At 36.8% G+C, this 25524-nt stretch overlaps 1 protein-coding gene across 1 annotated transcript in view; it reads left to right on the top strand.

Annotated features, from left to right (window-relative positions):
* The window catches only part of LOC126475177 (uncharacterized), a 44294-nt gene that overhangs the window by 3786 nt on the left and 14984 nt on the right, over window positions 1-25524 (top strand). The window contains exons 3-6 of the mRNA XM_050102810.1: window positions 7295-7408; window positions 7498-7663; window positions 8876-9081; window positions 20775-20979. Coding sequence (XP_049958767.1) covers window positions 7295-7408; window positions 7498-7663; window positions 8876-9081; window positions 20775-20979 — 691 coding nt within the window. The remainder of the gene's footprint in view (window positions 1-7294; window positions 7409-7497; window positions 7664-8875; window positions 9082-20774; window positions 20980-25524) is intronic.

The raw sequence follows: 25524 nt of genomic DNA, 5'->3' as shown, positions 1-25524 counted from the left end.
ACTCTTTTTATTTACTTTGTGTAGATTACAAAAGAAAGGTGAAAATGAGTCAAAATATTTTAAAATGTCAAGACAGTTTCAGTTTTACAAAAATGCTGTACACTTGGAAAATTCTGCTGGAAGATTTAATTACCAATAGTTACATGTGAATCACACCTGAGAAAGTAGTGAAGTAGTGAACTGCTGCCGTAATAGTCATCATATTTGTATCCTTCCAGTGAGCTGGGTGAGATATTTAAGAACAATTTGCCTTCATTTCGCCTGATCTTGATACTCTTCTTGTCTTGATATTGTTTCCCAGTTCTTTCCTCTAGTTTACAAATTTTCCTTAATGTGAGCTAGCCATTTTTTTATGGATTGTCCTATGGGTCTTTTTTCCTGCACATTTCTATACAAGTATGCAAGTATTATTTTGGCAGGCAGTTATCATTCATTCTAAAGACACTCATACCTGGGGGCAAGTGTGGGGATCTGCCCCCCACCCCAACCCCCCCCCCCCCCCCCCCAACCCCCAGCTCCTGTGGAAAGAGAAAACTGGTGTAGCCAGGAGTTTTTATTTCAAGAAAATTATTTAAAAATCAGTATTACACAGGTTTTCAATGGGGTCATAATTGGAACTTTAGTATGGCTACTTACAAGTTGCCATCCATCTTCCAAAACGTCAAAAATAAAGATCTAGCCCCCTTCTCATTACAGACTATTGTATGCGTCATCCTCTTCACATGTCCAAACCAGTTGAGTCATGCAGCACTCAGTCATTGATGGATTCTACTTGCATCTCTCCTCTGATGTCTTCATTCCTAAATTTATCTTGTTTAGTCTTCTGCAAGGTTGACCACAAAAACTTCATATTGCATGCTTGTAACTTGCTTGTATCTGCCTTTCTGATTATGCACCACTCCAAGCTGTATGTAATCATCAGCAGGAGATATGTTTTAAACATAGTTTGTTTGGTTCTCATAGGAACACCCTTGTCTCACACAAGGTTCTGCATCTCATAAAAAAAATAGATTCCTTTGTTACTCTGTTCTACACTTATGGTCTGGTAGTTACATTCCTTGATATTGTACTTCCCTGGTAATTGAAAGCTTCCACACATTCAATTTTCTCTTCATCTAACATCAGGCTGCTCTGGGCAGATGTACTGATCATCATCATTGCTACAGGTTTGCTCTTGCTTACTGTCAACCGGTACTCATTAAACTTGGAGTTTCATTCATCCAATCTTCTCTGTACCTCTAGTTCCACTTCCCCAAATACAGCTACATCACCAAAGACTAAGACTCTGAAATCACCATTTCCTATCACCTTGATTTCTTTTACAATCACATCAATAAGTGCAATAAAAAGTAACAGGGGAAGAACACTACCCTATAGCACTTCTCTCTGTGTCCTGAATGACCTGCCATTATCCACTGGCACACAACTTTTGCAGCCTTCATATAGCATTTGCACTCTCCTTATTAAGGAGTTTGGAACCATTAGTTTTCCTGAACACTCCCAGATTGTTCACCTTGGCACACTGTCATATGTTTTTTCCAAAACCAGAAAAACAATTATGAGATCTTTACTCCTTTCCCATTAACTGTCTTAGGGAAATATGAGGTTTGTTGTTCCTCTGCCTGTTCTGACTCCATGTTGTTCCCCTTCAAATTGGTTTTCTGGCAATGATCTTAATCTTCTCTGAATAATCTTTTCCAACTTCTTAAGACAGTAAGTTAACAGTGGTATTATAATTGCCTTCTTCCAGTCATCTTTATTTCCCTCCCAAGACTCCCAGTGTTTGATGTAAACATTGTATTCCTTGGATGCCTGCAGCCTTTATCAGTCTGCTGTCAATTCATCTGGCCCAGCTGACTTGCCTCCTTTCATCTGCTTCAAGGCATTCTACATCTCTGCCTACATAATAGGCAATTGTTCCATTTCAGGTTCTAGTACATTATTTATTTCCTGTTCCTCTTTTATCATTTTCTTGCCATTTAGTAAAGTTTTGAAGTTTTTTTTTATTCTTCTCTGATCCTTTCTGCATCTTGTACTATAGCTTCTCTATCTCATCTTCCACCTTTTACCAATCCCTGTAGCATATTTTTGTTTCAACTGCTGACCTCCTCCAGTCTTTGGGTGAATATTTCCCTACTCCTCTCCTTTTCTTCCTTCACAAACTTTTGACCTTAAGTCTGTTCTACCTATATACCTGGTCCAATGTGGGTAGTACTTTAGTATGTACTGACCTGATTCCATGGGTTTCTTTTTGTTTCTGCACACTTTGATTTTCTTTGCTATGTTCCATTTTTTTAATAGCTTCCTTTCATCTATCATTCCACCAGTTGGTTTCCTTCTGTTTTACTTTACCATTTGTTCTACCACAGACTTGTACAGTGCAGTTAATTAATCTTGTCTTAAATGCTCCCCACTCTTCATTTGCACTTCCTGTTTCATTTATTGGTAACTTTGCTGTTATCAGACTGATAGAAGTTCTTCATTTCTGCTTCCTTTAGTATCCATTCTTTTATCTTAGTCATACTTTTTGAACAGGTTGTGATTGTCATTTTTTCCTTCAGATCAGCTATAAAGAACCTTTGATCATTATCCAATGATTCTGTTGCTATGATTTTTACATCTCTTATTCTTCCTCCAATGTGTTTGTCCATTATCATACAACTAATAACCAAATTGCTTCTTCCATCCCAGCCTGCTCTAATAATATGTCTAGGTTTTCTGATAGTTCTGTTCACAGATGGAAGTTCTGGTCATGAGATCTTCACAATTAGTCTGGTGCTGTCATCTTCTTTTATCACAGTAGTGAATAAGCCATTACTTAGAGTAGATAACCCGAACTGTTGTAGAGGTCTCTTTAAGGTTCTGGAAATTCTTATGATCACTTCTCGTTATATTTACTCTTTGATCAGTTTTTTAGCTGATGATAAAAAACATTTTGAGCTAAACTATAAGTTGAACAACCACAATGAAAGTCACAAAAAATATTTTCATGTAGACTTCACCTTCTTATCTAGAATTCAGAGTGGAATTTTTTGTAGGAATCTTACCTCATTATCAACTTCTTCTACAAATTATTTGATTATCTAGATTCCTTTTAGCTGCATGGCATATGATGGTGATCACTGTGAAACTACTTGGCAAGCAGTAATTTATTGTAAAAAATCCTCTGCAGTTACAAATACAGGTAATTATTTTCTTTGAATAACAGCAGTGGAATCAAGTTTCCATTTTGTATAATTTCAGCTATGTCTGTGATGACTGGCAAAAGGATACAATTATTCTTATAGGACTAAATTTATAGAGGAGAAAAATATTAAGCAGTCATTGCAAGATGAACAGCAGCTATTTAATAAAACTGAGCAAGCAAGAGCTTATTTTCAAATTAGTGGCATCTAATCTCAAATTTAGAGAGAGTGGCTTGATTGCAGTGAACAGCTTCAAGCAGTGTAGACTGCAATTGCTGTACACAGATGAAGATGCTTGCATAGGATATAGTAGGAGAGAGAACACCATCAAAATAATTTTCAGACAAAAGATAAAAAAAAGCAAACAACTAATATTATTGCTACTACTATTAACACTGAGCAAGAAGGTGCAGTGGTTAGCACACTAGACTTCATTCAGGAGGATGATGGTTCAGATCTTCATCTAGCCATCCATAATTAGGTTTTCCGTTATTTCCCTCAGTCACTCCAGACAAATGCCAGGATTGTTCCTTTGGATAGGGCACATTTTGTATCGGAGTATTGTCTGCTTAAACTAACTTGGTCCCAAAATCAAACTACATGGCGTAAATGTGTGAGAGGATGTCATAATTCCTGATGACAAATATTGGTCTGCTGATAGAGTTAGCTCATTTATATTCTAAAAAAGCATCATCAGTTTGAAATTTCAATGGGTTGTACATTTTTTGCAAAATGAATTTATTGTAATATATTTGACAAAAATTTTTTAAAACTGCTGCTCATGCAAAAATTGTAAATTAATATTTGATACAGATATGCAAAATGCCTTACTGTTACATGTAAAAAAAATGCATTCATCAGTAATACAGTTCAGTTTCTAGACATAAAAATTATTTGATTTTGTGTATGACTTTTTGCATTTATGCACCAAGTTTCAATTGATTGTGAATACTGCCATTTTACTGTGATTAGTAATTACTGAGGAATTATGATTCAGTACTTGTTAATTAACAATTCTGTTTGTTAACAAATATAAGTTTTTTAATAAAAGTAAAAAAGTATTGCCACAGTCAAGATTTGAAATACCGACTTCACAATCTTTCTTTCCATGAACAATACGAGACTGGAATAGAAGGGAGAACTGATAGAGGTACTCAAAGTACCCCCCACCACACACCGTCAGGTGGTTTGCGGATTATGGATGTAGACGTAGATGTAGATACACCTACAAGCTTTTACACTTAGCACTTGGCAACCAACAAATGTGTTAATAAGCTGCAAATGTTTTATACTTAACAGCACTCTGAATCATGTATTGATGTTGGGAACTTGTGTCAAGATACTTAACTTCAAATCCTGTAAGTATAAAGGCATTTGAAGAGTGCCAGTCCGTAATGTCCTCTTGTAAGTCAAGAGTGCACTGTATGTTAGAAATAGCCTCTCAGGCACCAGAGTATATGTGAAATGCAGTTGATTCCTCCCACCCTCTCTACCCCTTTCCCCTGCCAAAATATTGGAAACTAAGAGTTGGTTGAAACACAAAGTAGAGTGTAGGGAAATTTTTGACAGCAGATGGAAATTATAGCAGAAAGATAGATTAGACTGCAGGATTTGAAGTTAAGTATCTTGACACAAGTTCTTATAGTTACAAGAAGAAAAATTGGGTCTAGCAAGGTCCAGAATGAGTATGACTGAGTACTGACAAGCATAACAATGGCTGATCGATTTAGATTAATAATCTGACATTTTCTACCATCTGTAAAAGTAAGATATATTGATAGAGGGGTCACCAAAAGGAAGCCTAAACTTAATAATACCATCATATTGTAGCACAATGTAGAGACTTTAATGTGCCAAGTATCTGAAGTATTTAACACAGACTTGATTTATATTCTGAGTTACTCACAGCTAAAACAAAATACAATGAGTAAAATAGATCTTAACCTGTTTGTACCAAATCAAAGTCCAGTACAGCAATGCCAGAGCCAGAAATTTTAACTTGAAAGTTCAGGACTCCACAGCCAAGTCATCATACAGAATGAACAAACTCTTTCCATGTACCAATATGGTAGAATCTAAGTTTAGCGGCTCTTCGCAATCAGTACTGCTAGACAATATGAAATGCCTGCTATGGTCTATGTGGGTCCATAAATATAGTCCATGTGCCATAACTGAGAACTCCACTGAACATACTGTGAGCATCCCCTGGTATGGGCTGCATTTTCTTGTGAGTGCAGCCTAGCATGGACTGTGACATAGGTCAGTGATAATGTGGTATCTGTATCAATATTGGAGTCTGAGCCTGTGCCACCATTAGCAGGGAATACAAGAGTGTTAGCTGGAAAAGTTACATGTTATCAGTGGTATGAACAAGCAGTCTTGTGAAGTATAAGTGAATAGATTGCAGACAAATGCCTAGAAGAACTAGTTTGACAACCACCATGCAAAAGAAATATTTTAGACTTTCCTTGTCGTAGCGGCCTCTTATTAGTTAGAGGGCCGACACAGCTGACACGTAAGATGGGTTGCCAAACCCCTTTCAGGAGCACAGAGAGAAACATAACCAGCAGGCAGAAAGACAGAAACAATAACAGACTTTGCAAATAAACACGGAACTACTTCGCCAAACAACATGTGACAGTGTTCCATCAATCAGAACTCGTATGACTCATGTAACACTCTGCCGATCTGGCTTTATAAGCATGCATAGACCATCAGACCGGCAGTGTTCATCAACTGCTAGGAACAGCTCTGGCCAGTACTTATGCTGGCTCTAGCATTCTATTCACTCACCATAGCATTGTAGTAGCATGTTGTATTTTGTAGAGTAGATTTTGGTCAGTATTTTCTTCCATTGTCTTGTTTCCTTATCTGGTTTGCCACTACAAGAGTTGTGGGATTTTCTGGTTGTTCTTGTGTTCAAAACTTAGTGTATGCCAAGAAGGCATTTTTCTTTAATTATAATAAAGTGTGTTCAAATTGACTGTTAGTTCTTTCTTGCTGACACAGGATGCTACATTGTTACAGACAAACTTGATCTTTTCTAGAGGGTCACAAACCAGAGATATAGATGATGCTATTACACGAGCATAGTCACTAAAGGTAGAAAGGTCATCAAGGAAGCTAGTGCGCCACGTGTGTTTTATTGAATGAAATGGATAGACTGCTACTCACCACATAGAGGAGACATTGAGAAACAGATTGGTAAAATGAAAAAAAAAAAAAAAAAAAAAGATTACCTTTGCGGCCAGAGATGACCATGGCCTTGGTGTACAAGTTGTACATGTGTGGGTTAGTGTGTTTGAACTGTTTCCAATAAATGGCTTAATTCGGGCTCTTAATAGCTATCAATCTTTTTCCAATGTGGGTGTCTGCTACTAAACACATCCTGTATGTGGTGAGCAGCAGAATAATTGTGATTACAGCTCAGAAATGTTGCAAACTGTGTTCTAGATAAATACATAACAACTAAATTAAGTAAGGACAGCAAGGACTCACCTTGGTTTAATGGACTGATTTCGAGAATGTTGCAAATCAGGAGACAACAACACATTAACTACAAAAGATACTGCAGGAAAACTGATAGAGAAGACTCATTGGCAACTACTGCATCTGTAAGAAGGGCCATGCTTGAAACCTGCAATAATTTTTGCAGTAATATCCTGGTGAAGGATCTATCTTAAAATTCTTGGAACTTCTAGTAACATGTAAAGTCGATATCAAGTCCAAATGTTCCATTTAATCTCTTGTTGATCAATTTGATATTGAAACTAAAGACAAAATATAGAATAACGAAATATTAAATTCAGCATTTAAAAATGCACAATACACATCAGGATACTGCCATACTAATATTTGGCAATTGCACATATTCAGAAATGTAAGATATTGATATGGGCTCACTCAGGACTGAAAAACAATTAAGACTACTTAAAGTAAACAAGCACTATGCCTTGAACAAATTCCAGTAAGATTTTACGTGGGATATGTTGTGAAAATTGCCACTTTCCTACTTGACCTTTCGGGAGACCTGTAATTTTTATTCAATTAATTTTTGTGTTTGGTTCAAATGTTATTACAGTGAATGCTGACAAAGTCTTGCATTATAGGTGGAGATTACCCCTTAAATTCAACACTCTGTAAATCATGGGATGATGGGTCTCATACAGAAGAAAATTACAAGCGGCGTTTGAAGGCAGCCTTTGAGCTTTATTCCAAACTTGGTAAGGTCTGAATTGCTGTTTCTACTGAGGGAGTTATTATTATACACAACAAAGAATTATATGTAAATAACTCAATCTTATTGATTTAGGTGTTAAATATTGGACACTGTATGATACTGATATTGCTCCAGAAGGAGACACTCTTGAAGAAACACATCATTTCATAGATGAGTCCACTCAAGTTATACTTGATCTACAACAGCGTACTGGTATAAAACCACTTTGGGTTGCTGCTGACCTCAGGACCAATTGCAGGTGAGATCACTTAATTAAAAAAACCAAGTTCATGCAAAGGTTTAAAGGTTTAATAAGTTAACATGCTTCTTTACCTATATGCTGTATTGATTGTAATCAGAGCATATAAGAATGTCATTATTTTGTTTTATGCAGCTTCCCATACATAAAAAATATTAGTAGAAGTGAAAAGGGTGTATGATTAGGGATGGTGAGTTCACATGAATACCTAAATAGTTGTTTCTTCTTGTTGCCTCTCTGGCATACAATCTGATATTTCTTTTAAAACTTTTGTTTGTGAATAAACTATTAAGTCTGGAATGTTGAACTACAGACTTCCAACAACCTTTTCTTAAACTACTTTTTACTAGAATTAATGGTTCAAATGCTGTAAATAAAAAAGACAAATCTAAGATATAATTTCAGCACTCTATAAATCATGCTGTATTTTCTTTCATGATTTCATACCTAACTGTCATTTTCTTGGTAGCTGTTGTATATAAGAATAAAATTCAATTACCAGTTGCACAGCTAGGAAACTGTTTCGGTTTATCAGTTTCAACATCTTAATCTGTTGTTGTCAGTAATCCATAAAATTTGGAATGTTGTAAATCATTAGAACTTGGCTAAACTAATATTAAGTAAGTTTCTGTAATCTGCTTCTTATTCTTTACATACGTACGTGGCCCAATTCTAATGATTTGTAATATCCCAAATTTTTTTAGACTTCTGAAGACAGCACATTAATCTTTTGAAACCAATTATGTAACACACTTATGCATTTTATTCTGAAAGATTTTCTTTGATGTTAAATTTTGTTAACAATGTGAACTTATTCCCAAGAATTGGCAGCTTTCATTTAGTTAATGCTAGGAAAAAATCCAATAAACACTTTCTGTGTAACATTGTTGATTATGCTAATATATACTCTGCAGCTCATTGTTTGTGTAGGATTTGTGTAAATTTTATTTTATCTGTTATTAACTTCTGATGTTATTTTCATGCACTGACTCATTCCATGACCATGGAGGTTTGCTCCTCAGTGTGGTCCTATGGAACTAGGTGTGTAAGATCAGATAAATAAAAACAAGTGGAAACAAATGAATATGTATGACATATACCTCATTTTGTAGTTAATTTGAACTTCTGATAATAAGTGAAAACAGTGGGCCTGAAGGAATAAACATAACGACAGTTAAAATTACATTATATATGGCACACTCTGTGTTTCAGATATGTGAGTGGAGCTGTCACAAGCCCAGAGGCTTACATAACTGGCTATGCAGGAGCACAACTCAAGAAAGCTCTTGATATTGCACATAAGTTGGGTGCAGAAAATTTTCTTTTCAAGGGGTTTTATGAGGGATATACTAGCATACTGAACACAGACATTCCTCGCGAACTACGCATCTATTCACGTGTTTTGAAGATGATTGTAGGCAAGTATGATGTAATATATTGTATTACTTTCTTGCTCTAGTATCTTCCAAACCATACCTGTGTGAATGTGTGTGTGTTTTATTGTAATATGATGGAGTAATTAATCTAACAGTTGAAAACCCAGTGTGGAATAATGACAATATTATGAAAAGGATAGATTGCTACTCATCATAGTGGAGATGTTGAGTCACAGACAGACACAACAAAATGACTGCTAAACAAGTGACCTTTCAGCCAAAAGGCCTTCTTTTAAAGTAGACAGCACAAGCAAGCACAACTCAAAGACACAAGACCATTCAAGAAATTAAACTGATTGCTAGTAATATCCAGCAGACTTTCTTCATTGTGTGCTACTCAGTGCTTCCTTTGGTAGCAGTCTATCCTATTCGCTTAGTTGCAAATGTCAGCCATTTGAACTATGAATATGAGGATTAAATATAATTTTTGGCAACTAATTTCATAGTTTAATTAGAGCCTGTTAGTAATCTTATTGTAACCAAACATCAATCAGACTGTAAAATTTTCTGGATAACTGCATCATTCACAGTCATTTAAACATCACTTTTAGCAGGTAACCATCAGTAATTTGTAAGTTTCTGTTAGGTTTGTAAATGAGAAGTGGATAGGTTGATACAAATGTCTGCATGAGGATACATTATTACTTACTGAATAGAAGAGGTATCTGCAAAGATGGATCATTATTCACCTAATGATGTAACAGAAGAGACATGGAGCAGCAGGGAAGCATGTAGAAAAGATTGACTACCAGCTGAATAAGATAAGAGTTCTTGTTCTGAGAACTAACATGTGTATGTGTGAGCTTGTGGGAGGGGGGAGCACATACTCAATGGTAAACATCCTTGTATACATGATGTCCCAAGAGAAATGGGGAATGTTAAAGGATATGACAGGAATGATTGTTTAATGAAAAAAAAGTCTAGTAAACATGGACTCTAAAATATATATCTGCAAAGCTATTAGCAGATCTTCATATTCAATACTCCGAAAAAAATTCTTCTACAGCAATCACTTTGTTTTCCATATTTTGAGATGCGGTAGTGGGAGCAAAATAAAAAAAAAAAAACTTCCAGTAAAAATAAGCTCTAATGTGCATACCTTAAGAGCTATGAGCACTTGTCCATCTTCACAACTCTGAAGTACAGGGTGCGGCAGTGAAACCTGCATTTTTTAAATGAGTATAAAATAAACATGGATGCAGATATCAAAATTTTATTCATACAATGTAATGCCATGTTACAAAACATTTAAGAAACATCAACACGTTTTTTCATTGTTTGAAAATAACATCAGCAAGTGGTGTCCTTCTCGATCACAGCATTCTCACAGGCGATTTACGAAGTTGTCCATCACCTGACAGAATACCCTGAGCAATTCTCTCAATTTCCAGCCAGATTTTCTTTGAGATCACCAACATTATGAGATCTTTCTTTGTCCACTTTTCTCTTAAGGTAATCACATGAGAAAAAAATCAGATGCTGTAAGGTCAGGTGAACGGGAGGCCAAGCAATCACTCCATTCTTGGAAATCACCTGGTTAAGAAAAATTTCATTGAGAACAATAATGCTCATGTGGGCTGTGTGAATTGTTGATTCATCTTAATAATGTTTCATCATTCACTGCATATTGACAAAGCTGATGTATGAAGAATGTCCTTAACATTGTTGAATAGCTCTCAGCATTCATGGTAACATAGTGCCCTCTTTTGTTCTCAAAAAATAAGGTCCATTATTCCAGATGAGGACATTGCATACCAAACTGTTACCTTGGATGAGTGCAAGGGATTTCATGGAGTTGGTGAGGGATCTGATCACTCCAGTATCTTAAGTTCTGTTTCTTCATGTATCCATTGAGGTGACACTTTGCCTCATCACTCGTCCAGAGGTTGTGAACAAGCTCCTCGTTTTATTCAATCATTTGCAAAAGACTTTTAGAGAAATGCTGTTGGACCATGAAGTCGTTATTATTCAAAGAGTTAATCACCTGGATTTTGTATGAGTAGTGATGTAATTATAACCTCAAAATCCTTTGGACAGTCCTGTCAGAAATTCCAAGTGCAACACTCTGTCTGCATGCTGATCTCTGGGGGCTTCTTCCCACAGCAATACTTACACATTCCACATTCTTGCGAGTCTGCACTGTCATCTCTTTGCTACCTCTTTTCCTTGTTGTTTCACTGACGTTTTCAGAGTTTTCAACCCAAGTTTTTATTGAGTTAACTGAGGGCATCGGCCTGTTATGATTAATTTGAAAATGCACCCGGAAATGATGCTGAGTGGCTACATAACTACCACTTTGGTAGAATGCTTTCACTGCAAATGACTGTTGTTGCTTATTCCACTGATCCATGGCTACTGAAATGCTTTGTGTTAGAGAATGCAATGTGGTGACCTTGGTTACTCGCCCCCGACTACTTCCAATGCTTCCACGCACTAATAATGAATGCACATTTGACTGCCGCACCCTGTACACCTCTTCTACAGAACAAGTGCTCGTAGCTCTTAATGTATTCATTTTAGAACTCATGTTTACTAGACAATTGTTTCTTGGTTTGGTACATACTATCTCCTCCAAAAATATGGAAAGCAATGAGCTTGCACTTTGACACATTTGTTTCACTGTATCAAAGATGAAGAATTGCTCACAGCTCTTATGGTTTACACTTTAGAACCCACATTTACTAGACTTCTTTGCTTCAAAAAATTGTTCCTGTCATATCACTAAATACTGATCATCCCTCCTGGGACACTCTGTATATACCTGTCTCCTGCTCAACACCTCTCTAATCAGTGACAAAATGGTATGGGGAGACATTAACTGTTATTGAAGGTATTTGATAAAAATAGTCATACAGATATCACCTAAGAGATAGAAAAGAGTGTGTGTGTGTGTGTGTGTGTGTGTGTGTGTGTGTGTGTGTGTGTGTGTGCAGAACAACAATCGTGCTGCTGAGTACTCTCTTCTGACAATGAAGAGAAGAAGCATTCCATTGATGTTCTAACACATAGTGGGGGTAGGAATCTTCAGAAAACGCAATCATTTACTTAAACGTGAATGATTTATCTATTCATATAATTGCCCCAGTTGTCCACACTTTCAATTTTTCTAATATAAATAAAAATGTAAATTCAGAGGAAGCAGCAGGAATTTTTGGATGAATTTCAAATGTCAAGGTTTCACAGCTTATAATTCCTCTCCTGCAGAGCAAAGATGGAAAGAAAGAATGAGAGAGACGCTGAAAAGCCATAAAATATATTAAAATTTATCTCTGTTTCTTAATCACGGGGCCCAAGAGACATAACACTTTCTGAACTGTTTGTTGTTCACTGTTGAAACACTTTTTTTGTTTCATTGTTTTTCTATATGCCCGAAAATATTTCCATATGCTTGAGATTTGCATATGCGTTATTATGATAAACCTAGTTATTTTTATACCTTGACTTTGCTTAAAGAAACAGAGGAAGGTAAGAATTTAACATAAACATGATTTAAGTTTACCTGTTCATAGCCCCATCATCATCATCATTATCATCATCATCATTATCATCATCATCATCATCATCATTAACAACATCAACAGAAGCAACAGCAGCAGCAGTGATTTGACATCCACTGCTGGATAAAGGCCTTCTCCAGACCTCTCCATGCCATCCAAGTTTTGTATATAATCATCTATGTGGCTCCTATATGTTGTCATAAGTCATCAACCCACCTTTTGTTTCATTATCAGCTCAGCCTTTTTGTATCTCTTGGAATTCTGCTAAGAACTTCCTTGGCCTGTCTACCAATCATTGACCTGGTTTATGTTTTGGCACACCTACATTTCATTTTCATTACACTTATATCTCCCACTCTAGTTTTTTCCCTGATCCATGTATTTGTTTTACAGTCTGTACTAGCAAACCCACTTATCCATTGTTCACACACCAACACTCAGCTTTTTTTAGTGTTTAAATGTCCATATCTCACCACCACAAGTCAAAACTAGTTTTACACACTAAATTGTACATTTTCATTCTCAGGCTTGTAGGAAGCTTAGTTCTGAAAACTTCATGTTGTTATTCAAAATCAGTCCAGACCACATTTTACTTTTCCATTTATTTTCTTCCTGTAATCCCCCCCCCCCCCCATGAACCATGGACCTTGCCGTTGGTGGGGAGGCTTGCATGCCTCAGCGATACAGATAGCCGTACCGTAGGTGCAACCACAACGGAGGGGTATCTGTTGAGAGGCCAGACAAACGTGTGGTTCCTGAAGAGGGGCAGCAGCCTTTTCAGTAGTTGCAAGGGCAACAGTCTGGATGATTGACTGATCTGGCCTTGTAACAATAACCAAAACAGCCTTGCTGTGCTGGTACTGCGAACGGCTGAAAGCAAGGGGAAACTACAGCCGTAATTTTTCCCTAGGGCATGCAGCTTTACTGTATGATTACATGATGATGGCGTCCTCTTGGGTAAAATATTCCGGAGGTAAAATAGTCCCCCATTTGGGATCCGGGCGGGGACTACTCAAGAGGAAGTCGTTATCAGGAGAAAGAAAACTGGCGTTCTACGGATCGGAGCGTGGAATGTCAGATCCCTTAATCGGGCAGGTAGGTTAGAAAATTTAAAAAGGGAAATGGATAGGTTGAAGTTAGATATAGTGGGAATTAGTGAAGTTCGGTGGCAGGAGGAACAAGACTTCTGGTCAGGCGACTACAGGATTATAAACACAAAATCAAATAGGGGTAATGCAGGAGTAGGTTTAATAATGAATAGGAAAATAGGAATGCGGGTAAGCTACTACAAACAGCATAGTGAACGCATTATTGTGGCCAAGATAGATACGAAGCCCACGCCTACTACAGTAGTACAAGTTTATATGCCAACTAGCTCTGCAGATGACGAAGAAATTGAAGAAATGTATGATGAAATAAAAGAAATTATTCAGATTGTGATGGGAGACGAAAATTTAATAGTCATGGGTGACTGGAATTCGAGTGTAGGAAAAGGGAGAGAAGGAAACATAGTAGGTGAATATGGATTGGGAGACAGAAATGAAAGAGGAAGCCACCTGGTCGAATTTTGCACAGAGCACAACATAATCATAACTAACACTTGGTTTAAGAATCATGTAAGAAGGTTGTATACATGGAAGAACCCTGGAGATACTAAAAGGTATCAGATAGATTATATAATGGTAAGACAGAGATTTAGGAACCAGGTTTTAAATTGTAAGACATTTCCAGGGGCAGATGTGGACTCTGACCACAATCTATTGGTTATGACCTCTAGATTAAAACTGAAGAAACTGCAAAAAGGTGGGAATTTAAGGAGATGGGACCTGGATAAACTAAAAGAACCAGAGGTTGTACAGAGATCCAGGGAGAGCATAAGGGAACAATTGACAGGAATGGGGGAAAGAAATACAGTAGAAGAAGAATGGGTAGCTTTGAGGGATGAAGTAGTGAAGGCAGCAGAGGATCAAGTAGGTAAAAAGATGAGGGCTAGTAGAAATCCTTGGGTAACAGAAGAAATATTGAATTTAATTGATGAAAGGAGAAAATATAAAAATGCAGTAAGTGAAACAGGCAAAAAGGAATACAAACGTCTCAAAAATGAGATCGACAGGAAGTGCAAAATGGCTAAGCAGGGATGGCTAGAGGACAAATGTAAGGATGTAGAGGCCTATCTCACTAGGGGTAAGATAGATACCGCCTACAGGAAAATTAAAGAGACCTTTGGAGATAAGAGAACGACTTGTATGAATATCAAGAGCTCGGATGGAAACCCAGTTCTAAGCAAAGAAGGGAAAGCAGAAAGGTGGAAGGAGTATATAGAGGGTCTATACAAGGGCGATGTACTTGAGGACAATATTATGGAAATGGAAGAGGATGTAGATGAAGATGAAATGGGAGATATGATACTGCTTGAAGAGTTTGACAGAGCACTGAAAGACCTGAGTCAAAACAAGGCCCCCGGAGTAGACAATATTCCATTGGAACTACTGACGGCCGTGGGAGAGCCAGTCCTGACAAAACTACCATCTGGTGAGCAAGATGTATGAAACAGGTGAAATACCCTCAGACTTCAAGAAGAATATAATAATTCCAATCCCAAAGAAAGCAGGTGTTGACAGATGTGAAAATTACCGAACTATCAGCTTAATAAGTCACAGCTGAAAAATACTAACACGAATTCTTTACAGACGAATGGAAAAACTAGTAGAAGCCAACCTCGGGGAAGATCAGTTTGGATTCCGTAGAAACACTGGAACACGTGAGACAATACTGACCTTACGACTTATCTTAGAAGAAAGATTATGGAAAGGCAAACCTACGTTTCTAGCATTTGTAGACTTAGAGAAAGCTTTTGACAATGTTGACTGGAATACTCTCTTTCAAATTCTAAAAGTGGCAGGGGTAAAATACAGGGAGCGAAAGGCTATTTACAATTTGTACAGAGACCGGATGGCAGTTATAAGAGTCGAGGGACATGAAAGGGAAGCAGTGGTTGGGAAGGGAGTAAGACAGGGTTGTAGCCTCTCCCCGATGTTGTTCAATCTGTATATTGAGCAAGCAGTAAAGGAAACAAAAGAAAAATTCGGAGTAGGTATTAAAATTCATGGAGAAGAAATAAAAACTTTGAGGTTCGCCGATGACATTGTAATTCTGTCAGAGACAGCAAAGGACTTGGAAGAGCAGTTGAATGGAATGGACAGTGTCTTGAAAGGAGGATATAAGATGAACATCAACAAAAGCAAAACAAGGATAATGGAATGTAGTCTAATTAAGTCGGGTGATGCTGAGGGAATTAGATTAGGAAATGAGGCACTTAAAGTAGTAAAGGAGTTTTGCTATTTGGGGAGCAAAATAACTGATGATGGTCGAAGTAGAGAGGATATAAAATGTAGGCTGGCAATGGCAAGGAAAGCGTTTCTGAAGAAGAGAAATTTGTTAACATCCAGTATAGATTTAAGTATCAGGAAGTCATTTCTGAAAGTATTTGTATGGAGTGTAGCCATGTATGGAAGTGAAACATGGACGATAAATAGTTTGGACAAGAAGAGAATAGAAGCTTTCGAAATGTGGTGCTACAGAAGAATGCTGAAGATTAGATGGGTAGATCACATAACTAATGAGGAAGTATTGAATAGGATTGGGGAGAAGAGAAGTTTGTGGCACAACTTGACCAGAAGAAGGGATCAGTTGGTAGGACATGTTCTGAGGCATCAAGGGATCACCAATTTAGTATTGGAGGGCAGCGTGGAGGGTAAAAATCGTAGAGGGAGACCAAGAGATGAATACACTAAGCAGATTCAGAAGGATGTAGGTTGCAATAGGTACTGGGAGATGAAAAAGCTTGCACAGGATAGAGTAGCATGGAGAGCTGCATCAAACCAGTCTCAGGACTGAAGACCACAACAACAACAACAATTTGCTGTATACTCACCTACACTTACACCTTTGATGTAAAAAGAGCTTTCTTGGTGGGAATTTTCCATTGCTCTGCAGTATTTAAGGGAACTGATCTCCAATTTTCATAAAATTTAAATAGAGCCATAAAGGATGGTACTAAAAGTCCATATACATTACACATTTTCCATCTTACAGTGTATTCAGAGCTTCAGCAATAGGGTATAACATATTATAAACTCTTTCATGTAGTCAAACTGTCTCTTATAGAAAATTTTAAGCACAAAGATGTCTGTAACTGCATAGATTTTTCTCAGATTAAATAAATTATTTTCATTGCATGATACCAACTATTCAATCTTGTAATGCCAGCTTTACTCTGAGCTTCTCCTAAAACATTCCCAATATTTCAAATGACTTTGGACAACAGTGCTTCACAAAGTAATACATTTTTGTGGTTTTGCAGTACGCTTGGACTAGTACTATGTATTAATTTTCATCATGGTTTTCAACACAATTAGCATCACTTGCAGTGCACAAATTTACTGTATGTGTATCACATCAGCATTATGTTGGTAACTGGTAATTGTGTTCTATGATATCTGTGCTGTAATCAATCAGCTTATAGGTTATCAACCTTTGTCACAATCATAAACATCATCTTCATCTTTGCAAGTCATGTCTTCAACTTACTCCAACTTCATTGAACTTCTGAAGAAAAGACTGAATGCTTTTCATATTCACATGGAATTATTTCAGAATATCATGATCACCACAATCATCAGCATCATCTTCATTTTCAACAATCATGTCTTCATCTTCCTTTAACTCCATTGCATTCCTGAAAGGGACACTGGATTCTTTAGTAGCCAGGTGAAAATTTTTCTGTTAACAGTTTTGTTTCATTAACTTGTAGAAACTTGAGCTGAATTCTCTCTGAATTTCATCTAAAAAAAGTAAATAAAAAGAATAACATTGTGGCTACACAGCCATAGCTGTGAACTGCAGAAAATCCCCAACGTGGTAATTTTTTTTTTTTTAATTCACTGTAAAGGTTACCATAAACCAATTGGACCATGACTCCAAATAACATTGTCTTGTTACATTACTTACACTGTATAAAGCATTATTTATCAAAGGGAAACTGCACTGAGCAATAGGAAAAAAAAAAACCACTGGTTTTCTGATGATACCCTGCGAATCATGGATGAAGGGCAACAGCCGGATTCCATATTTCTAAATTTCCAGAAAGTGTTTGACACAGTGCCCCACTGCAGACTGTTAATGGAAGTCTGAGCATATGTAATAAGTTGGTGGTGGTGGTGGTGGTGGTTGGTTGTGGGAAGAGACCAAACAGCGAGGTCATCGGTCTCATCGGATCATGGAAGGATGGGGAAGGAAGTCGGCCGTGCCCTTTCAAAGGAACCATCCCAGCATTTGCCTGGAGCGATTTAGGGAAATCACGGAAAACCTAAATCAGGATGGCCAGACGCGGGATTGAACTGTCGTCCTCCCGAATGCGAGTCCAGTGTGCTACCACTGCGCCACCTCGCTCGATGTAATAAGTTCCCAGATATGTGAGTGGCTTAAGGATTTTGTAAATAATAGAACTCAGTACATTGTCCTCAACAGTGAGTGTTTTGAAAACAAAGGTATCACCAGAAGTGCCCCAGGGAAGTGTGATGATGTGTCAACTGATGACTAGAATGTACAGGGGTCCCATCATGCTGGAAGAATATCTCCATCCTTGTAGCCAAAGGAACCTCTTCCAATAATGCTGCAAACTTGTTTTCAAAAAAACTCTACATAACAGAGCCCTGTAAGATGATGCAGTAACACAACAGACCCAATAAACTGATTATCCATCATACCACACCACACACGTACAGAGAAGTGTCCTTGAAAATGTGTCTCCACAAAGGCATATGGGTTTCCATCAGACTGATGATGTAAGTTATGAGTGATACTGATACCATCATGGGTGAAAGTGGCAATGGGTTTTCTTGGCAACCTCCAATTATTTAACAACAAAATTCCATTCATCTAGCTTTATCTCCTCCTTGAAGGTGGTGTATCCAGAATGATAAAGATAAAGCCCAAGTATAAATAATATCTGCCATGCTCGTGTGTGTGGAATACTGATAGGTATAGAAATTCTGTGTGCGCTTGTTGAAGGACTATTTTCTACCAAGTGAATAGTGTCTTCCAATTTACCCCCACTCTGGTCATTTGCTCCCTCAGATGAAATATAACTCCTGGACACTGCAACTGTCTTACACAGTCTTCAGTTCAATTCAATTCATTCATGAGTAAACACCCTTGAACCTGGTACTCTGTGGTTATGAAACAATCTGCTGCATTCTCTACAAGCAACGGCAACAGTGTTTCCAGTACAAAGCTGTACACAAATACCATATTACCAGACTCAGAATTTGATTATGTGTAGCACAATCAAAAGATGCAGTGGACTGGCCAACACATCTAACAACATGAACTTTAAAACAAAAATTATGTTTGATATATACTCTATAGCAACCGGAGTATCAATATGTGAAATGATAACTTATCTCTGTAACCAGCTGTATCTCTGTAACAAAGAAAAATTGAGCATGTGTTATATGGAATGTTTTATTCCAATGAATCTATTAGTTAGCTAGTAAGTTAGTTTCATATTCTATTAATAATTTGTATTACTAATCATATTGATGCGGAACAAATCATTTTACATTCACATTATGCACTGATATGTAAATATAGCTACATTTGATCATCTACAAATTATTATTATAGTACTGTTGGGAAATAAAAATTCCTACCCATCACCTTTTACACATTAAAAAATTAGAAATTGTTTTATACAGTAGAAGGAGTTTTCAAGGAGAAACTTTTTCAGTTTGTTTTCAAATTTAACTTTGCTGTCTCTCAGACATATAATTGGGTATGTTATCAGAAATTTTGGTGGTAGCATTGTGCAACGCTTTCTGGTGCTAAAGACAACCTTAATGTGAAGTAATGAATGCCATTTTTTCTTCTGGTTTTGTAGTCATGTACATCATTGTTCCCTTTGAACTATAGTGGATTAGTTACAACAAACTTCATGAGGGGAAAAAATATACTGCAAAGCAATGTATTAGTCAAAATGCCTAATTATTATTTTCAATAAACTACACGAGAGAGTAAATATACTGTGAAGCAGTAGTCAAAATGCCTAACTCCTTAAACAGGTGTCTAGAAGATGATCATCGGTGAGCACCACATATTATTATTACAGCACATTTTTGAACAATATTTACGATCCCTCCAGAAACATCCTGTATAACTAACATCAGTAACGGGACTGTAATATGATTCTATAGTGTTAAGACCATGTTTCAAACTTCTCATTTGTCTCTTCTGCAATAGGAAAGATACAATTGTACTGTCTGTAAGACATTAGGTCATTGGACAAAAAATACAGGAGATGAGGAGCAGCAGCCAGGCACCTAAAATGTGGAAAACTACTTAAATTTCAAAGAAAAGAATCACTTAGTTTTCATGGAAGCTAACACACACACACACACACACACACACACACACACACACACACACACACACACACACACACAGAGTGTTGTCCAACCACACCGCTACCGAAATTTTCCAATACTGTGTGAGCATACCATCTTACTTTTGATAATAATCATTGCCAACTGTATGACCTAATTTTGCTGCCTTCTCTTGGTTTCTTCTTGCAAAATGCCCAATATTACCTTATATTGTCTCCTCTTCAATAAAATTGCACTTTTTCATTGATCTTCACTACTACTGACAGGGAATGAACTCTCTAAAATCTCCTGAATCTGAGAGTTCATACTATTCATTATAGTTGTAACATTTTTCATCTGCTGTTTTATGATCAGTGAGAAACCTATCCCTTATGACAAAGAGAGACAAATGTATCATTGAGAAAAGTAGATTTATCTTTATTTTATTTTGTTCTGAATATTTCAGTGTGATATTTTATACAAAAGCCAGGCCCACAATGTCAGATGGTCAGATGTTGTTATTTGCTTGCTGAAAGTATGGTTTGAAAAATAATTCTGTTGAATAATGGGTAACGATATATTCAGAAGCAGCTATGTTAATTGGGAGACTAATACATTTTTAAGAATCTGGTGACTCTATGGCTATATACCTTAGATTAGGTGACATGAAAACAATATTATAAAACCTCTCTGGTTTTTTTTTTTTGCTCTAAGTATTCAGTAGCAGTAAGTTAACTTACCATGCTTAATTTTCCAGATTATAAAGAAAGACTTGGATATAGAGGGCAGTTGCTTCTGGAACCATGCTATAATTATGATAATAGTAAAAACCATGATAATTTTCTTCAACACAACTACATACATAGCATCACAAGTGCACTGAGTTTCCTAAAACATTATAATTTAGACCGACATTATAAGCTCAGTGTGCCCCCAGGAGATCAGCTTTTTATGGCAGCAGCGTAAGTGTTCAACATTTGTTTATTTTTGCATTACTTTCCTGTGACAATTTGAAGAACTCATTTGTAACTGAAGCTGTGTAATTACTGTGTAATTGCATTATGTGATTTAACTTTCAGCGGACAGAGCTTAAAAAACTTGATCCTGTTGAATTATTTACAGCACTCAGTGCTATCTTAAGAATTAATAATTAAGCAAATGTAAGTGACTGAAAATTAATAATTGCAGCATCTATTTTCATTAAAATCCTCCTGGATGTGCTACCATCCAATAATATAAAATACTGAAGTACCTGATAGTGCCACCTACCAGAGCACAAACACTGTGTGTGATTGGGGTCACATAATATGTGTATGGCATGTCGTGAGTGGTTGCTGGGCAATGACCTCATGGATCACCCCTGCAACTGTGTTAACAAACAGAAGAATCAGGACTGGCTTTGTAACTGTGTGGCCGATGGCAGAAAAACATTGGTCCCATATGCTTGTCGCCAATTTTCAGCAGGATATTAACAATCAATGAGATTCAAAATCCATAAATAGTGTCTCACATATACCCTCTCTCTCTTCTGTGACAGATCAGTATAATTTCAGGGCTAGTTAAAAAATATAGAATAGCCATATGATTGAATGGTAGAAATGAAGCTCATAGAAGTACTCTTTTTTTCAATAAAAGCAGTTAAAGATGTATGAAATGACTGATAACATATGCATATCAAAAGAAAAGGTTGAGATCATTTTACATAAAGAATTAACTTTGAGAAAACGAGTCAGCAATTGTCTCATACATCTACAAGATGGTTTAACTGATTGCACAAACTAATTTGGTTGAGTGAGTGAGATGCAATTACTCAACTTCATGCTAGAAATGAAACTTTAATGAAAGGTCTATGTGGAATCCAGTGGCTTTGCACCAATAAAGCTGAAGTTGATTTCACCTACCAGTGTTTCCTGGGATGCAAACAGAATTATTCATATTGAATGTTTTGCAAAGAGTAAACCACTAACTGGCAAATCTTCAAAATCTTCTGAACCAACTAGATGCTACAACAAATGATAAGAGCAACCGGTTGCAAAATCAGAAACTCGTATTTCAGTAGGACAATACACCAGCCCACAAAAGTGATTTGACTATTGGAAAACTGAAGGGAATTAAGTAGAAACTGTCAGAATACTCACTCTGTTCACCCATGTGACTTCCATATATAAAAAATTTGTGGCTGTAAAACATTTTGAGCCCAATAAATATAGGATACTTTATAGAAATTCCAGAACTGTACTTCAAGGATGGAATTTACACACTGGAAAAATAAGACCTAAAATGGACCTACCTTGAAAAATAAGTGTTCCCAAAAAGCATAGCATAAATTGCCAGGCTAAGTGACTTTTTGCCTTGGCCTCATATTACCCACTCTTTCTAAGGTTTGCATTTGTTCATTCAGCTCAAGGTGCTATCTACTAAATTTTGAGTGTTTTTTGTTCTATGAACTGTCTTCTCATTTTCCAAAAAATGAAATATGTGGTTTGCATCAGTTATAGTTATTTGTCTTTTTTGTGAATCTATCTTTCAGTATTTTAAACTTGATCTTTATATCTCATTACTTGGTCAATATTTGATTATGAAAATAGAATTCTTTCTCTATTTCTGTTTAATTATGCATTCTGTGTAACTGAATAGTCAACAATTTAAGAGAAAGATAGATTGCTACTTACCATAAGGATGACACAGTAAGTTGTAGACAGGAAAGAGAAACACACACGTTCATTCACATAAGCAATCACACCTTACACACACATGTCTGTCATCTCCAGCAGCTTGGACCAGAATGGAATTTTAATTGTGCCTGTCTACAAATTAATGTGTCATTTTGACCTTCTCCTTACATTTTTGATATTTGAACCTGGAGTTTGTATTGTTTAACTGAGAAGTCATACAGCTGAATAGTTCTGTCTAGAGAGTTCACACATAACAAAGCTTTGAAGCTTGTAACAACATACATAATTTCAGAAGGTACCTAGCCATGTAGCATCTACAGTAGAATATATTTTTATATGTTCACATATGTATGTGCTCATGTAGTGCTTCAGAACATATCTATATATACTCTACAAATAACTATAAATTACATGGCAGATAACAGGATTGATTGTACAATATATTTATGAATTTTTACATTATATTTACAGAGATGCATGACAAGACTGAATATTGAGATGCTTTTTTATGAGCTAAATTTAATCCAATTTTTCTTCATGATGCCTAAAAGAGCAATATAGTGAGAACTACATAAGATTCCTAAAGATTTGACTGAAGACTTGTTATTGAATATGACTGAAAACTTGTTATTGAATGTGTGTAACTCATTTTTTTTATAATTTTCATTTTAAAAATTTGTTACATAAGATATTTCACATATTTGTGACTCTGTGAGCTGGAATCATCTGCAGTCCCCTTCTTTATACGTGGTAATGAACAATGGACTTCGCTATTGGTGCCTCAGAAATACAAATAGCCATACTGTAGGTACAACTGCAACAGATGGTTATCTGTTGAGAGAACAGACAAACGTGTGGTTCCAGAAGAGGGACAGCAGCCTTTCCAGTAGTTGCAGGGGGCCTGCATGATTGACTGGCTTGTAACATCTACCAAAATGGCCTTGCTGAACTGGTGCTGCAAATGGCTGAAAGCAAAGGAAACTACTGCAGCAATTTTTTCCAAGGGCATGCAGCTCTCCTGTATGATTAAAAGGTGAAGGCATCCTCTTGGGTAACAAATTCTGGAGATAAAATAGTGCACCATTTGAACCTCGGGGTGGGGCTACTCAGGAGAATGTTGTCATCAGGAGAAACAAAACTGGTGCTCTATGGGTTGGAAGGTGGAATGCTAGATCCCTTAATTGGGCAAGTAACTTAGAAAATAAAAAAAAAATAAAAAAGAAATAGGTACGTTGAAGTTAGATGTACATGAATTAGAGAAGTGCATTGGCATGAAGAAAAGGACTTCTGCTCAGGTGACTACAGGTTTAAAATACAAAATCCAATAGGGGTAATGCAGGAGTAGTTTTAAGAAAGAATAAGAAAACAAGAAGGCATGTAAGCTATCATGAACAGTATAGTAGATGCATTATCATAGCCAAGATAGATACCAAAATCACATTCACCACAGAAGTACAAGTTTATATGCCAATTGACTCTGGAGATCATGAAGATATTGAAGAAATGTATGATGAGATAAAAAAAATTATTAAGATAGGTAGGGAGACAAAAATTTAATTCTGATAAAAGACTAGAATTCAATAGTAGGAAAACAAAGAGAAGGAAAAATGGTAGGTGAATATGAACTGGGAGAAAGGAATGAAAGAAGAGGCAGCCTGGTAGAATTTTGTACAGAGCATAATTTTATGATTGGTAACACTTGGTTTAAGAACCAGGAAATGAGGTTGTATGAGTGGAAGAGACCTGGAGACACTGGAAGGATTCAGATTGATTATATAATGTTGAGACAGAGATTTTGGACCAAATTTTAAACTGTAGGACATTTCTAGTGGCCACAATTTATTGGTTCTGAACTATAGATTAAAACTGAATAAATTGCGAAAAGGTAGGAAATTAAGGAGATGGGACCTGGATACGTTGAAAGAACCAGAGGTTGCCGAGAGTTTCAGAGGAAGCATTAGACAATGATTGAGTAGAACATAGGAAAAGAATACAGTAGAAGATAAATGGGTAGCCTTGAGAGTTAAAATAGTGAAGGCAGCAGAGGATCCAGTAGGTAAAAAGACAAGGCCTAATAGAAATCCTTGGATATCACAGGATATACAGAATTTAACTGATGAAAGGAAAAAGCATACCAATGAAGCAAATGAAGCAGGTGAAATGGAATACAAACATCTAAAAAATGCAGAATGGCTAACCAGAAGTGGCTAGAGGACAAATGTAAGGATTTAGAAGCATATTTCACTAGGGGAAAGACAGGTACCACCCACAGGAAAATTAAAGAGGCTTTTGAAGAAAAGAGGAGCAACTGTATGATCATCAAGAGCTGAGATGGAAAACCAGTACTATGCAAAGAAGGGAAAGATGAAAGGTGGAAGGAATACATAGAGTGTCTATACAAGGGAGAGGCGCTTGAAGGCAATCTGATAGAAATGGAAGAGGATGTAGGTGAAGATGAGACAGGAGATATGATAATACAAGAAGAAACTGACAGAGCACTGAACAGACTGAAGTCCAAACAAGCTGCTGGAGTAGCTGACATTCTGTCAGAACTACTGATAGCTTGGGACAGCCAGTCATAACAAAATATTCTATCTGGTGTGTGAGATGTATGTTGTTGTTGTTGTGGTATTTAGTCCAGAGACTGGCTTGATGCAGCTCTCCATGCTACTCTATCCTGTGCAAGGTTCTTCATCTCCAAGTAACTGCTGCAACCTACATCCTTCTGAATCTTATACGCATTTTCATCTCTTGGTCTCCCTCTATTATTTTTATCCTCCATGCTTCAATACTAAACTGCTGATCCCTTTGTGCCTTACAATGTGTCCTACC

This window comes from Schistocerca serialis, chromosome 4 (assembly GCF_023864345.2).
Source record: "Schistocerca serialis cubense isolate TAMUIC-IGC-003099 chromosome 4, iqSchSeri2.2, whole genome shotgun sequence".
Taxonomy (NCBI): domain Eukaryota; kingdom Metazoa; phylum Arthropoda; class Insecta; order Orthoptera; family Acrididae; genus Schistocerca; species Schistocerca serialis.
The sequence above is the reverse complement of the archived record's forward strand: the minus strand, read 5'-3'. Positions and strand labels throughout refer to the sequence as shown.